Source organism: Aphelocoma coerulescens, chromosome 7 (genome assembly GCF_041296385.1).
Source record: "Aphelocoma coerulescens isolate FSJ_1873_10779 chromosome 7, UR_Acoe_1.0, whole genome shotgun sequence".
Lineage (NCBI taxonomy): Eukaryota > Metazoa > Chordata > Aves > Passeriformes > Corvidae > Aphelocoma > Aphelocoma coerulescens.
Genome location: NC_091021.1, coordinates 20,038,985 through 20,056,083, shown reverse-complemented (window position 1 = coordinate 20,056,083; position 17,099 = coordinate 20,038,985). Strand labels below are relative to the sequence as shown.

At 36.8% G+C, this 17,099-nt stretch overlaps 1 protein-coding gene across 2 annotated transcripts in view; it reads right to left on the bottom strand.

Annotated features, from left to right (window-relative positions):
- Positions 1 to 17,099, bottom strand: part of LRP2 (LDL receptor related protein 2) — a 118,094-nt gene that overhangs the window by 76,211 nt on the left and 24,784 nt on the right. For both annotated transcript variants that reach the window (XM_069020729.1, XM_069020730.1), the window contains exons 5-16: positions 13,244 to 13,354; positions 13,008 to 13,121; positions 12,415 to 12,531; positions 11,453 to 11,596; positions 9,917 to 10,036; positions 8,102 to 8,230; positions 6,793 to 6,962; positions 4,338 to 4,561; positions 3,355 to 3,561; positions 2,168 to 2,370; positions 1,394 to 1,534; positions 282 to 485 (exon numbers count right to left, since the gene is read on the bottom strand). In XM_069020729.1, coding sequence (XP_068876830.1) covers positions 282 to 485; positions 1,394 to 1,534; positions 2,168 to 2,370; positions 3,355 to 3,561; positions 4,338 to 4,561; positions 6,793 to 6,962; positions 8,102 to 8,230; positions 9,917 to 10,036; positions 11,453 to 11,596; positions 12,415 to 12,531; positions 13,008 to 13,121; positions 13,244 to 13,354 — 1,884 coding nt within the window. The remainder of the gene's footprint in view (positions 1 to 281; positions 486 to 1,393; positions 1,535 to 2,167; positions 2,371 to 3,354; positions 3,562 to 4,337; positions 4,562 to 6,792; positions 6,963 to 8,101; positions 8,231 to 9,916; positions 10,037 to 11,452; positions 11,597 to 12,414; positions 12,532 to 13,007; positions 13,122 to 13,243; positions 13,355 to 17,099) is intronic.

Here is a 17,099-nt window from a genome sequence, read left to right as displayed (position 1 = left end):
TTGTCTGCATAAACAGACTGGTGAAGGCAAATAGTAGTTGTGAGAAGTACCACAAATAGTTACTCCCCAAATACATTCAGAAAGTTTGTTAAACGAGAGACTTCAACAAGTTTAATATTAGTTGAACAAATATTTTTGAGAAACATTTTCCACATTACTGGGGTTACACTGAGATTTATCTGTGTATCTCACAATGTGACTTTTCACAGGTTTTTTTAGAAAAATATACATTACAGTCTCCTTACCATAATTACTCTACAATTCCCAAGCGTGACTCTCACCTGAACCATCAGTTTTCTGTTTATAGATCATGTCTCTACTTGTGTCTGAAAAAAAAATTGTGTCATCCTGAGCACAGAAGTCAATTCCAACAAAGTATGAAGGGCTCCCTGTTACAGGGATGATCACATCTTCCTGGGTGGAGAGATTGAATGGGATTCCCCGCACTGCCATCTGGGATGAAAACAGCAGAAACTGACGCACAGCTGCGAAAGGAAAAATCAGACACAGACTTTACTTATTCACAAGGAGAGACACTTGAGCATTAAGAAAAGATTTGTTTTATTTTGACAACACTAATAGCCTGGAAGCAGAAAAAAGAAGCATGAGAAAATAGGGATTTAAATACTCACAGACCTAAAAACTGAAGAAGAAAAACAAAATCCAATCCAGAATATTAGGTGATGTGGTCAAGTATTCCTCTCATTGATACTGTGGTACTATACACTTTTAAAGCAAGCATTATCCCTATGAAAGCAGCAATCATCTTCTGTGCTTCCCTCTTTACAATCATCTATATAAAAAAAACTCACAGACTCTGTGGAGCCACCATAAAACAAGGCTAGCCAGATAAATGCATGGCCAAAAAGTAAAATTAGAGACAACATATATGACTTAATCTGTCAGTAGACAGAGACAGTAGACCTGCATCTGTGACAATTCTGCACTCAAATAGGAAGCAGATTGCTGATGGAAACCTACAGCTCCAAAACTGAATCTCATATTCTTGCCATATGTGTTCAAAGGGAGAAGACCAACCTAATCTGCACATTACTGCACAGGAAAGCAGGCTTGTGTGTTCAAAATAGCACAAAATCTGCATATTAGCAAGCATTCCTGCTTGATTTCAGGATTAAGAGCTTAATCATACAGCTGTCTACATGTATTCCACATCTAACTCTCTTAAAATCCTCATTAAAGGAGGTGAGTTTAAGTTGTTGCTTGAAATGAACATCAGCAGAAATTACTACAGTTAAAGCTGTCAAAAACAGTTGTGAAAAGATGTGAAGTCCTCAATATATTGAAGCTATTGAAGAGAGGAAGGATGTTCTAGAAGTAGCTCTAGAGCTAATGGAGTAGCACTATTTCCAACAACTGTAAGGCATTTTCTCACCAACACAATGTCGTCCATCCACATGTAGGTCAAAGCCCAGAATACACCTACAGCGATAACCTAGGCCATCGTTATCTGTTTTGTGGCTGAGAACACAGATCTGTTCACATCCCCCATTATTACTTCCACAAGGATTTCTTACTGGAAAATAATACAGATAGAATTAAAACTTCCTCTATTAACCTACTGACATCGTTATCTTGATTTTTCAGGATTTTTTTCAACATCCACAATAAATCATGTGGACTATGTTAGAGTTACATCACATAGAAAATATACCCCACCAGTTCTACCCTGAAATGCACTGAAATCACATCAGAGGTAACCATCATTCAAGGAATTCTGCTCTGTACAGAGACACTCAGGACACAACATTAAGGACATAATTTGGGCTATAGTCTTCTGCACATAAACCTACTTCAGAATTATATCTCACAGGATTCATTGAATACTGGTAGCATTTTCACTGCATTCATTGCAGTGTTGAGGGAAAAATTTCCAAACACTAATATTGTTCAAACCCATAGGTTTGACTCCACCAAGTATCAGCCTATTTATAAAGCTCCCCCTACTCTTAAATGTTGCATTTGACCGTTCATTAGCTACAGGAGTTGGATGAAACAACTGTGTGATAAAAATCAGCCCAGTGTTACAATACAAATTTATATATCATAATTATAGTTCCTTACAGCAAAGTAAAAGTCTCATAATTTTTACCAGTTTTTGGTAACATAGTTCCTAAACCTCCCTTCATAATCTTACTTATGGTCTTACCAAATGGCTGCCTGGCAGCATGGTAAACTGTCACTCCATAAGGTCTCAGTGAAGACTGGTAGATCACTTGAGGGTTAGACTCTGAAAATTTGTTAGCTTTCACCACTGCCATTTTGGTCCAATCAGTGAAATAAACATTGTGTTCAAACAAAGTGATTCCATACGGATGAGGAATCAGTGAGCCTCCATGAGCTACTGTTCTCCTGTTACAAAGATGATTTAAAATTATTTACGAAATATTACCTAGAAAATAACATTATTAACAGAAGAAGGGATACAGTATTTTTAATTCATTCACTAGCTTTTGCTTCAACAGAGAAGCTACTAAAGTACAAATGAAAACGACCAAATGAACTGAAGAGATAAAGCTAAACATACACAGTTCATCAACCTAAAGGATACAGCAGTAAAAATAGACCAAAAGGGTTAGAAAATTCCAAGAAACACAGTGAGCGAGGATGAGAGGAGAAAAGATACCAACATTAATGTTATAATTTAATAAATGAAAAAATACCTTGAACAATAAACATGTCAAATGAGCAGAAGACTGTTTTTCAAGTCAATACATAGAAGGTATACTAAAGGGGACTTTTTTTTCTTGTGTTTGAGTAAGTGATACTAATCACAGAAGCAGAGATAAGCAGGCTTCTAAACAACACTATGCTGTACGACACAGTCCCATAAAAACTCAAGGACTCCCTTCTTGCATGCTGTCATTTAGTCTCCCCAGCATCATAATAGGGTGAGTGTTGACTTAATTTTTGACAGCAAAGACATAAAATGTAAGAAAAGCATTTAATACCTATCACACAAATTAGTGTTTTGAAGTGGAATATTTCCTATAAATTCATTCACCAAAAAAATGCAGAGATTATGATGGAAGATAATGAATATCATTGAAATATAATAAAAAGCAAATGCTTTAAAAATATGCACTGTACTGGTGGACTATAAAATGTACATTATATAGTAAGGGCAAGAGGTATTCAAGGTCAAAAAATAGCAAAGAATGATGAATTAAAGACTGTCTAGAAGTAGCATGACACAATAGAGACAAAAGTGCATCACATTCATTATGTTGTAATTCTCATCCTTTGTGTATCTCGTTTTGTTAGACAATCCTTTTTTGAACTAGATACAAAATAATCAGTGTATCTGTAGCCTCCAAGGAATAATGTTTCGCCTACCTTTGAAGTCCATCATAAGTTACAGTCTCAATGTAATCAAACCGGCTGTCAACCCAGTAAAGTCTCTTTGACACAATATCCAGAGTTATTCCAGCAGGCCAGCCTAATTTTGTTTTTATCAAATCCTGACGATTCGTACCATCCATGAAGGCCCTTTCCACTTTAGGATCACCAGACAGACTGTCCCAGTCTGAGAAAAACAAATAACTATAAAGAGATAAAAAAGCAAAAAGGTCACATTTCCTTGAGATTTTATAAGAAACCCAGTGTTTCACATGGAATTTAAAACCAGCACTCTTTCAGAACAGAGTTTGTTTCTCAGCTGGCATACTATGAAAACATACTTTATACTTTCTACACAAGAAGCAATTTGCATTTTCTTTTATAGAATAAATCCATAAATAAGCATGCTTTCACCCAAAAGACCTCATTAATACTGATATTCCTTATTAAATCACAGACTTAAGTTTACTGCCAGAAATAAGCCAGTGACAAATAGTCGTATCATGAAAGCAGCAGCCATGAATACAAGTTGCATGAAATTCCTCTTCCTGTTCTCTGAAGATCCATGTTTTCATGGCTCACATATACTTCTGAAGCATACGGGTTAGAAGACACTAACTTTCTTAGCTTCATTCCATCTCTTTATTTCAGATAGTAGGACATCTGTGGATGGTATCACAATTGGAATCTTTAAGGATAATGCTCCTCTGCAGGGCAATTCCACAGGTCCCATTTTCAGTGCTGCTCATGCACACACAACTCCAGCCATGAAACAGATCCCACACATTAGCAATAAAGGCATTGTAGAGCTCTCTCATAATTTAAGGTGCAGAATAGGTTAGGATAGAATGCAAATATTTAAAATATTTTATATCTGGTTCTAAAATGATCACTCTTGCTGTTTCTTACTTGTCTTCCTTTTACATGGGGATAAAAGAATTTCTGACATCTTTTACCATTATCTGATAAGGATCACTTACCCAACAGTTGGATCAAGTGCTATTCCTCTAGGATTTCCAAGATTTTCAGCAATAAGAGTCACACGGTTTGTTCCATCCAAGTTAACCATGTCTATTCTGTTCACACTGGTTTCAACCACATATAGCTTATTGTTAACCCAATCCACTGCTAGATTTTCAGGTGTGTCAACTGAAACATTCAAAACTTCTTGGAAATCAGAGCCATCAATATTAATAGAAAAAACCTGAAAACAATACATACATTGTCAGTGCCCACATGATGTTTTGGTAATCACAAGACACATGGTATTTGTCCTTTATCATCACACTGAGCACAAATCCACAATTGGCCACCAGATACAACCAAGTTACCCTCTATGTTATTCCTTAGGTTAGGAATTTTTGCAAAAATCTGGAAAGCAATGCAAGAATTGCAGGAAGCTTGCCTTCAACTAGCATTTCTGCAAAATGGACAAGATAACCAAGTGAAACAGCCTTGTCCTTTAGCAAACATGACTAATTGCTGGTTAAAAAAAAAAAAAAGAGGAAAGTGCATTTGCTTTCCAGGAATCTAGCAAAACCCAGTATTTTCATCGATTGAAAATAAATGCAAATGCTTTGGTAAAGCTCTCAACAGTGGCCAGAAACAAGAGGGGGAGCTCTTACTACAGCAACCACTAAGGGGAAATGGCAAAATGAAGAAAGAAAGGGAAAGCTCTCCATCCTCACAGAAAGGAGGTCTCAGCTTGTGGTCTCCTTCATCTAAGGCTAATTTTAACAGCATCCTGCTCAGAGGAATGGTGGTGTTATTTTACAAGGAAGCTCAGAGCTACATGAAGCAAACAGTCCAAACACGGTAATTTTACATATACAGTAATCGTGTGATTGTAACACTGGGTAATATGAAAATGTAGAATTTTTTTTTTTTTTAACAACAGCATGAGATTTGGAATGCATTTAAATGAAAATACAGACTACCAAGCAAATATGCACAAGAAAAATAAGAGCTGAAAGAGTTGTATCATTTCAAAGATAGTTCAGTTCCAGGTAACGATAATCAAGATAACCACATAACTGTCTACTCTGTTCTTTGGAAACCCTGTTGATAAAAGAGCTTATGGGCATTAGGTTATCATGCAGTACACTAAGTGAGATAAAGATGATGCAAAACACAACCCACAATTTTCTGGTTTACTTTACATCTTAAGCTTAGGAAAAAAAAAAGACAAAAAAATGCCTAGTAATATCATTATTTTAAGACGTCAGGTGGAAATATTCCTCATTTAAGGAAATTCTAAATAGGATTGTCTTCATCTGGATATCCTAGCTAGGATTTAATTAGATTAATTAATCTTAATTAATTAATTAGGATTAAACTATATTGGGACAGATAAAAAGGCAGTCCTGACCACCTGGGGTATGCAGTGAAAAAGCCCATATTATCTTTTATTTATACCTATTATAAAGACAGAATAAATCTCCTGTCTCATAAAAATGCAGATTTGACTCTGACTAAATTCAGCCATTGACAATGGGAAGCAATGGGAACCTACTACAGCCTCAATAAAAATGTCAGAACTGTGAACAAGTCAAAAGTTGTGCATACAAATCTTGTCCTACTTGACAGCCATGCAGTGAATGTTCTTTCCCACAGAACCAGCATGGAACTGTAGTGAGAACTATATTTTTTATTACATGTCTTATGTGTAGATTCAGAATAATGACAATGAGACCAAATTGGTCCATTTGTGGTGTCAGCAAGAGCCAGGTCACAGATTCTCCTTCACGCTTCATGACAATCAATGTGAGGACGAATATTGTGGAGTTTCAGCATTTGACCTAAGATTTTTTTGGTTTCCGTAAGTTATGCACAGAGAAAAAGAACAAGGGCGGCATCCAACTTCCATGAGAGTCTCCAGACTGTTTTTTTAATTACTCTGCTCTACTGTATCTTGAAGCTAAAATAATATCTCTTCAAAAAAAAAAAAAAAGAAAGAAAAAGGTAACACAATATTGGCTCATTACACAAAATACTGTCAATATTTGTTATTCAAGCTCAATTAAAGTGCCATTTGAAGTATATGAAGAAATCTGATTTTTATCATCTTGGAAGGCACATAGCTTTTACATTTTAAATTATCATGTTTCAAAAATTACCAAGAAAAATTTGCTTCGTTTTGAAAGAATGTCTACTATTTCTCTTAATTAGTTTTTTGGACTGAGTCTCATGTAAAATTAAAAGTTGCTCAAGACATTCCCATATAATAGGATTCTTTGTTTAATATGTCACATGTAATAGTATAGTTGAAAAAATGCAGTCATTAACATAAAACATTTCAAGGAGCTTTTTTGTTAGAAAACAAAACCACAGCCAGCTTTGGCTCTCAAAAATGAGGGCCTATCAACACATTCTGCCTCTTGCAGTTCTCTACTTCCAGATACACAGAAATATATTCTTCTTGAAATTTCTACCAACCTTATCTTGCACCGTATCGGTCCAAAAGATTCTGTGCAGGTAAAAGTGAAAGTCCACTCCAACTGCAATCCCACGATTCTGTGACTGCACCAAAGTACGAAAATTTCTTCCATAAAGATCTCCAATCAGTAAATCACGGCCATTGGAAAAAATAATCGATGCAACACCAGCTGAAAGCAGGGGTGACAAAGATACAATTACTCTGCAGGCAAGATATTTTGCAAAGGGGCATTGCAATACATACATACTGGTTCATACACACTGGACAGAAGGTTTTAAATAGATGCTCAGACTACTATCTGTATAAATGTTTCTATGTGAGTACTAACTTTCTGTGATTTGCCTTTGGTTTGTACACTCAGAGCAAATCAGGCAGGAACAGCTATTTAAAGCCCTACCAGATAAAACTTTTATAAAAGCCCTGTGCATCTAAACACCAAAAGACTATTTCTATTAAAGCTAAAGTGACTTATAGCAGGTACTAAATTCTCCCACTTATAAGAGAGAAATACTTAGAAAATTGTGAGATGAAGACTGGTCCACAGATGTGGCTGAAGAAAGAAGGAAGGGGAGGGAACTGAGCAGTTCTTGCTTTTCTAAGAAAAAAGACTGCTAATCAGCTATGCAAGCAGGAACTCCCATTCCCACTGATTTTCTGCAGGCAGGGACACCTGCCTTACACAAAAGCCTGTTATGACATTACATCTCCACAAAGAAGAGTTTCCCAGGGCCTGCTTTCAGAACAGACCAGGAGGTCAGGAGCAGCAGCCTACAGCTGATGAGGAACTATACTCTTGAGAGGCAAGTACTCTTGCAGAGTTCAGACTCTGGGTCACTCGAAGCCAAGAGCATGGCTTCTCTCACAGGCAAGTGTTTGATCTCACCATTCAGCAAAACCATCTTCTGCCACAGTTCTAGAAAAAAGAGGTTTCGTGATTTCTTGATCACACTACGTTCCATAGAGAGCATGACAGAAAACTGCCTCCCACAGAAACAAGAATTCTTTTTGTTTGGGAGTGCTCTGGCAATAACCTCCCAACTCTGCAGAAGTCAGGAGTGATGAAAAAGCAATGGAGCCTAGAAGACACTTGTTGATTAGAGGAGAAGCAGCCCTGATGAGGCAATCAACACCAACCTACATGTCAGATGCAGAGTCCTGATATTTGCCGATATTCTGGAAGCTGTCCTGATCATAAGTCCTTAAGGGCAGAGTTAAAATCAAAGAGAGCTGTATGGCACAGACATGAAAACTACCCCATTTTACCTAGCTCTGTCTATTTGCTCAGCAAGACACTTGAAGTGCACTAACCTGAAGTGTTGGCCCGACAATGCCGGTGATGCTCTAGGAAATAACCTTCTACACAGTGGCACTGGTGATGTCCCACACGATCCTCACACAGCTGGTCACAGACACCCCACATCTGACAGTCATCAAAATCTGTCAAGTGAATAAGGCATATTTATAAAAAATTTTGTGTATAAAATTGATGTCATAATTAAGTAGCTGCAAGTTTGTCCTCTCTGCTTGCTTTATATCTACTTGCAAAACTACAGCATGAAGAGAGAGGGTTTGCATGTTTTTTCCACAATGTTTCAGTTTTGTATTTCTGGATAACAAAAAAACCTGTGTTTCCTGCCCAAGGACCTACCTGCACTTCTGTCCCCCCATCCCCCCCAAAAAACCTAACCAACCAATCAAAAAAAATCTAAACCACACCTGTCAGGAGAAAAGGAAAAATCGTTCGAAGGGATGTCATTGTCTACTTTCCACAATACCGAATACGTCTACGCAGTACTTTTCCTGCAACACATTTACACACTTGGCACACACTAAGACTTGGCTGGATTTAAGCCCACTTTGAAGGTGAGCCCCATCTTTATGTCAGTGCAGAGCTCAAGTCTTTAAGTCCTACTAGAAGGCAGTGCTTATTAGCTCAGGTTTAGTACCATGCTAACAGGTATCTGATTTACAATTAAAAGCTGTCTGTGTACCAGAACCAGCAAGCAAAAGTTCCTTTTAGCATGCAAAATACCAGACAGTACTAAGATCTGGAATTATACAGTACTGACTGTCAGCCATTCCTTCATGATAAGTTTTGCTCTGATGACAAATATATGCCTAGATTTCAGCAAACCAGAATACATTGACTCAGATTTACAAGGCAGAGTTGGATAACTAGGTTTACAGGGCAGTTAAAAAACAACAGAAGACTCACTGAGACTGCACCGGGTTTGGGAATGTATCCTTCATGTATTTCCCACAAAAGCATGCAAAAATGGAGGAAATTTTGTGCCTTATTTCTCTGTCTCTACAAAGAGCAACCATTCTGCCACTGCAGCTTATACAGCCTTAGGTCACCCAGTATTCTCAAAAATATAAAAAGCTCATTAAAGACTGAGCATCTGAAATACTTTTAATAAAACAAACACAATAGCTGGGGTTGAAAACTCATAAGAGATATTTACGCTGTTTATTTCATTAGGCAGTGCTAACTTTTATGATTCTGAAGTTACTCTATTTCCAGATACTGAGATAAATCATTTAAGCTACCAAGTTACAGCAGCTTTACCATTACCTTTACATTCTTGTAAATATTCTTATTTTTCATGTAAATTATGTATATACTGAAATCCCACAGAAGAAACAGCCTTTCCATAGTGCAAATACAAAGCACCCCTTTTATTTTCAAGTCTAATGTTCTGCTGTCTTCATATACAGCCACTTCCCAAAAGTACCAAACAATTCAACACCCTTAACTGTTTTTCCAGGCATACAACACACATCGCTGAGGCAGAAACAAACTCTATGTAAACACTTAAAGACCAGAAAAAATTTTGATAGTAAACCAGCCATCCAATAGTACATATTTTTAAACCTAATCATGCCGTCACTATGTCTTTAGGTGTAAGTGAAAAAGGTCTTTATGATATCTCTCCAGTTTGTTTCTGTGTCACCATGCTACCATTCTGCTACTAAAAATTTTCATACATTTGCTGACTCCTGAGATTTTCTATTTGCCAGTATGTCCACCCAATTCGAACTTACTTGCCTTCCCGGAATCCAAACTTTCCCAATGAGTTGTGAGAAGGTACTAGATACCTGTAATCACTGGACTTTACTCACCAATACAAGTACGACTGTCATTGCTACTTATTGTATATCCTGCAGGGCAATAGCACATCCCTCCTAATGGAGAGGAATGACAGCGATACTGGCAACTCAGCGCAGCACAGCGTGACACGTCTGAAAGGGAAATAAAATATTTTAGAAACACACCTATTACCAGTAGAACAGCTTTCTGCCTTAGTAAGAGTTACAAAGCTGAAAACTTTTCGATGATGAGCCTTTGATTTCAAGTACAGCCTCTTAAAACTAACTGACAGAGAAAACTATGTGCAAAGTTCCACAAAATCACACATATTTACATACATGCAAGCAAGGGCATGGAACACAGAAGATAAGGTACTGTTTTTAATAGGTTTTTAGAACAGAGTTAAAGGATAAGCATCAATCTTATATGAACCACCAATGATAAGTGCTGTGTATAAAGATGAACAGAGGAAGCCATCTGCAATGCACCAGAACTCACAAGACCTACTTGTGAGCAACATATCCTTGAGCTCCATCTATTGGCATGCAGCCTCATCATTTATTCTTCTATGTGTAAAACCTCTACTATGTTATATTAAGAAGAATATATATATTACTCCAATATATTAGAATATACTGTTTGCATTGTGTTCATGGAAAAACACTTCTTTATCCTTTCCTCCTCTCTCTCTTTCTCTCTCTCCTTTTTCTCTCTCTTTTTCCTTCACTACTTTTCCTTTTCCTTCTACTACTATTTAATAATTCAGTGATAGGCAAATAAGTTATGACTGTAATACACTTGACAAAGTAGGAGGTGGAAGTCAGTATTTTCCTTTTCCTCAATTTCTTCTGTTAAATGCCTTGCTTTGCAGTTCATTTCTTCTGTAACTACCAAAACACTCAGCAAAACAAGACATGCTTTTTTACAATAAGGTTTCATTTCCTCTTATTTTTTCTGCCCTCTTATCCCAAAAAGGCATGATTTTGTTCATAGGAATTTTTATCTTCCTAGAAATTAAAATACGTCAGTCCTTGTCCTCAGAGGGATTCAATATTTGTAGGATTAGAGTGAAATTAACAGGAACTATGCATACTCATTTGCATCCAACAGAAAAAACAGTGTACCACTAACGGGGAAAACAGACATCCCAGGTAAAAGATATTTTTTGAAATTCTAGTCTTTAAAGTGAATTAGTCAAAGCTTAGGATATACTGATGCAATGCTGTGTTCTGATCAGTAAAAAACATTACTTCTTACACAAAGGGACAAATAGACATTTAAATACAGAAGGGATATAGCACACCTTTCCCTGCCTTTGTGAACATATTATAGGGTACGGAGAGCTAGTTAAAATCCTTATTTGTGAAATTTCATGTAAAAATTTTACAAAAGAAATGGTCTCTTTGCAGCATATAGGCCTCTTTCAGATCATCCAGTCAAAACAGTGCCAATGAAAATAGTAAGCTTCCGAGATTTCAGTATTGTTTAGGAGACAAAAGGCGAATATAAAAAAATAACAGTACTGATATTTCTGCTATGCTGTGTATGTTTTTCATTCTAATACGTACTGCACTGTCTGCCTGCAGTGATGTTAGTTTCATCTTCTCCTTCAGGGCAGTCTACAGCTCCATCACACACTTTCCCAATTGGAATGCAATGCCCTGATCCAGGGCAAGCCCACTCTCCTGGGTAGCATTCATGGCGACCACTTTCTATGGAAATGAAAAACAAGAATAATAGAATCTGCTTCAAATATTACTCAAAATTTCTTCTCTAGCAGCTTCCCACAGCATCTCTATCCTTCAATACTCAGTTTTTGTTTCTTGCACACAGCTGGAAAAGACTATGAAGAAACATTATATATACTTACTTGTCATGCTTCCTTTTACGTTCAAACTACAATGCCAGCGATACTTGAGTAGACAACATGTGAATCCCTTCAGCTTTCTGTTTTGTTAAAAATGGTAACACCATTTAGCTTTAAACTAACTGGTGCACCAGAAATGGAACTATAGTTTTGTGGTTTCAAAACACATAAATACTGTCTCGATAAAGAGAATAATGTTCATCATAGAAAAGAACAATGAGAAAGAACTCTCATTCACACTTTCATTCGTTAAACCTTCTGTTTCTCACATGACAAATCTTGGCAGGATCTGAGTTAACTTCATTTTGAATCAATGGGTTTTGGTTATTAGAAGCCTCATGTCTCTTAACAGATGACCTGAAAAATCTCCACAGGCAGAAGAACCAAAACAAAATATAAAAGAGAACATATAAAAGAAAAAAAAAAGATATTGCTATATGCTAAACTTAAGTTTGCATCATACTCAGTATCACAATAATTCTCACACACACAACAGGAAAATATTGCCAAAGTGAAAAAGATAAATAAAAACGAAGCTGGAATTCTAAGGTTTTAAAAGAAATGAAATGTATTCAGAATATCTTTACTGGTCTAAATTTCATAGATGTAGCTTAGTGTCATCTTCCTCTGAAAATACTATTGGAAGTTAGCAATAATATTTACCACATCCTCTTTCATCTTCATTGTCCTCACAATCATCATCTCCATCGCAAATCCAGCTCTGATGAATGCAGCGGCCACTCGGGCAAGTGAAGAAGTTGCCTCTGCAAGTTGCATAAGCTACGGAAAGAAACATGAGAACATCTAACTGCTCTAAGCAGCTAAAAGGTTAAAAATAGCAATATTGTCTCAGAGATGATCATTTATTACATCTCCTAAAAAACTGAGGCAGTTCCATGTCTTGTATATATTGCAAACACTGCTGGTTTCTTCTCAATTAGATATGAATTACCTTTGGTTCATGCTGAAATTAAGATGATGACAACAACATAGGTGTATCTATATGTATTAAGAACCAAACTGTCACTCAATCCAGCAAATTTGAATAGTAACCATGTACCCAGGAACTTAGCAGCAAAGAAAAAGTCTATCAAAGTAGCACAGCAATTTTCATCTTTCTATACAAAAGAGTATTTGTAGAACAGTGATTAGCTTTTGATGTCTGTATAGCTAAACAATCTGCTTCCTTCTATGTGCTTAAGCTAAGTATTAGTAAAACAGTTAAAGAAAGCGGGGAAGAAAGAGAAACATCATACTGCAAGAGTTTTCATCACTCCTATCTCCACAGTCATCATCATGGTCACAGATAAAGGCTCGTGGGATGCACTCTCCATTAGCACACTGAAACTGCGTACTGGTACATCCACGTGCTGAAAGAGATTGTACCACAGAAACACATACAGAACATCTGTCAGAAAAACTACAGTGTTTTACTCCAAAAGAGGGTCTATAAAGCAAATTTGTTTGGGATCACTCCACACATGGGACTTACTGCAATTAGCTTCATCAGAAGAATCTCTGCAATCGACTTTGCCATCACATCGCTGGCTGGCATTAAAACATGCTCCATTTGCACAAGATAACTGTTCACATCTTGGGTAGTCTGAAATAAAAAATCCTTTAGTATTAGCACGAATGTTAGACTACAGTGAGTCATATCCAATTAGTGTCAACAGAATATCTTGATTTAAAGGAAAAAGGGAAAAAACTCCATTACTAGTAGTCCTATACTAGTAATCCATTTATACAGTATACTGTATTCTCCAACAAATATTCAAGAATATTCTCTAGAAGGATGCTACAAAACTTTGCGAGCAACAAGAGAAAAATTAAATGCCTTTCCACACCCCAAAAAGATTTGCAACCCAAACAGTTTACAGTATCATAGAAAACAATGGAACACAAAAAGAGAGCAAGCAGTGAATATTTGTTTTATTTATTTGTACCTCAGTTTTAAACTATCCTGATCTTAATAAAAGTAGTTAGTTAGCAAAGGAGTTCCTGAAATTTACAGTTCCGAGGTCCTCTTAAAATGCCATGAGTTCTCAAACACAGACACATCAGGCTTTTATGGTTTTGTTCCAATTAAGCCAAGGATATTAAACTTCCAGGTTCCATGAACAGTGTTAGGACCTCTGTTTTTTATTTATTGCTCCCCGCTCCACGAAGGAAAACAGATTCTGCAGAAGTAATGATTTTTCAGGTTTTGCATATTCTATATATATAGATGAATATATAGGCAAATATAAGGGATTATTTCAAACAACTTAAAATGAATTCTGAGAATACTTATGCATACAAGCAGTCAGTGAGTTCAGTGGAAGTATCCAACAAATTAAGCATATGCACATGCTAGAGCTGAGTAGGAGAACATGAGCTCCTAGTTTAGTTCATTGGCATGTAGACAAGAATTACACCTTTCAGTCAAATGGCAAGTAAGAAAGCAAATAATTGTTAATTTTAGAAATGAGATTTATTGAAACTGCCTCTATATAGAAGATAAATGAGCTCAAGACACAGAAGAGCCAAGTTACATTTTGCACTTTTTAGATTTTCAGTTTGAATTCTTATCCCATTTTTCTTCTCTAGGAGTTAATAAAACAGATAGAGAAGGTTCTCAGGCACATTTTCATTCATACTCTTGGAATTCAAAACATGGGTTATAAAATTGCTTCAAGTAGACCTCAGAAACCTGCAATTTTCCCAGACAGTGGCAGTTTTCCTTGCTTCTGCAGTTCTGTGTATTACCACATTCTCACAAAACTTCAATTATCCATGGAATAGGCTTATATGATTTTAACTGTTAAATCATTAATATGAGAGGATAAGCAGCTGTGTTCATGTCCACCACAAGTTGAGCCAGACTATCTCCCCAGCTGATTCATTTACATTTCATTTGTTTTCACTGCAGTTAATATAAGATGGCATCCTGCACGTAGGCCCAATCAAAGAACAGCAGTTGCAGATTAGCAGGGCTCCAGCTACAGCATTACTACTTGAGGCTTTTAGTGATAGTTCCCTATCTTCCATTCCAAAAGTCTGACAATGCCAACGTGTGCCCTAAACATTGGCCCCACTTCTCAACAAGACAAACACCTTTCTAATGCAGGCTTCTCACCCTTTTCTTGCTTCGGTTAGGCTTAGAGAAAATTCATAATGCTCTGGAAACAACATGGTTTCTGAAGTGTTAGCTCTCCCTACAGAAAGGACTAAAGAAAGGCCTGACCTGGGGCCATGTTTTATGTTCACTGTGGAATTAATGCTTCTTCCCTGTCTGAAAACAGAGAAGGCATCACAGGGAGGAGCCATCAGGAGTTCTATGGCCCAGCAGAAACAGCTATGGCAGTACAAGAATACCGTGAAAATTATAGGGCAGATGGAAGAAAAAGAATACAAGATATGTGCTTGTAAATGCACTGAAGTAGAAAAGCTTCCATGGGATTTATAATGGATAGTTTTGTAATTTCCCTCACTTTTCTTCATATCCCACAGAAATACCTCCATTGATGTTCCAAAGTGTTTTCAGTGGACTGATGTCAAACAAATAAACAATTGAACCCTTTGCCTTGTACTGCCTGTTTCTCCAAGAATGCCCAGGCAGACTAAGGATCTAGCCAGTAATAAGATTTTCTCAAGCTTATATTAAACTCCCTTTACAAAAAGGGAAACTTTGTCAAAGTCTTCTCTCCAGCAGCAGGCCCGGAAATACCCTCAGCCTAGCAAAATCTTTATTATATTATGAAGTCTAGTGTATTGTATAAATACAAATCACTGTAAAAAAATTCCAAGAAGAGCCATAAGTAAAGATGATTTGAAGATACTTCAAAATATACATTCTGATTAAGTTGGTGTTTTGCTAGAATGTGAACAAATACTTTTGTTTTCTTATTCTTTTTTCAGAACTGGTGTACAGATTCTTTATTTTGGACAAGTAAGAACATTCTTTGAAAAGCCTGATGGAGATTAATTTAATTTTTTAACTCTGTACAGGTAATCTCATTTCCAATCCCTTGAAGAAAGACGAAGGTTAGCAAATTACAGTTCTGATCACAGCCTGCTCACTGATCTGAAAGATATTTTTCACTGCATTATGCATTGCACATTGTACTCTTTGCACCTTATAGCACATTATTTCAATAAATTGGTTTTAATTATTTGGGGCATTAAGAACTGAGCCTCATGAAAAATGGCAAAGCTGTGAGCTACACCAAAGGCTGCAACCAATGAACTGCATGGTTCTGGTGCATCTGTGCCATCAGGACAGTTCCACAGTAGCTGGGTTAGTTTTATGTGAGGAGAATTAGAAAAGGTAAAAGAACCAAGGAAGAAATGCTGGCTTCTGTGAAAGCTCAATGCTAAGAGCATGAAGGAAGCCAAAACAGAACTTCATAACAATACTAGGATATCTGAAAACAAAGGAATGCCTGTCCTTGCAATTGCAAAAACCCCAGGACTTAAACTCCCTTTCTTTCTCTCCAAAATTTAGAAAACATTAACCATGAGGTTAGTTCTTCTACTCCTATCACCACATGGGGAGTTCTTAAAAGCAAAAGAAGAATCTGAACCTTGGCAGTGAGAGGGTAGGAATGGGATGAACTCATGAAACTGAAAGACCTGTACATCTACCTTAATTAAAAGCACTTCAGCAAAAGAAGTTGCAAAGTATCTCAACATTTTTAAATATAAGTGGGAAGGTCTTACATCAGTCACTGTATTTGGGGCTTGTAAAATAAACATTTCCTAGCTTTTATTTGAATTTTTATATAAACTAAGATTCCTCTGTACGCACCAGATCCAAGGTTAGTGCATTTGAGTATAAAGCCCCATAGCTGTGCAAGAACTGATACCAATCAGAGAAACTGATCGTACTGCTTCTGTTGTAGGGGGCATATGGAAAAAGTGTCAGTGAATGACTCGCAGGAGTTCTCTTCCAGGCAATGAAACTTTTTTTTCTTTCTAGGTTGGTGATAAACGGACTATAAAGAGGCAAAAAGGAAGGATAAGGTTCTGAGTTAAAAGGACAACAAGGTAGGTAGTTTGCACCTAAGGATGTCTGGGAATACAGCTGTACAAGAGAGAGTGAAAGGAGACAATATGAATACAGCATTAAGAGAAAAGTGAAGGGACAGAAAAAAATAGAAACACTGTTTTCTTTTGCCTTGTTTTGAATGGTCAATAGCCTCCAACACAAATACTGTTTCCTTTACCTTTTCCTCCCAAGAACCTGTGGCTAATTTTACAGAAAACGAAAAAGAATAAATTTTTCCATAGTCATGACAATTCCTATAAGATGAGCTTTGTGAAAACAGGGGGAATGTTTTTCACCTATGTTAATTCCAATGCTCAGG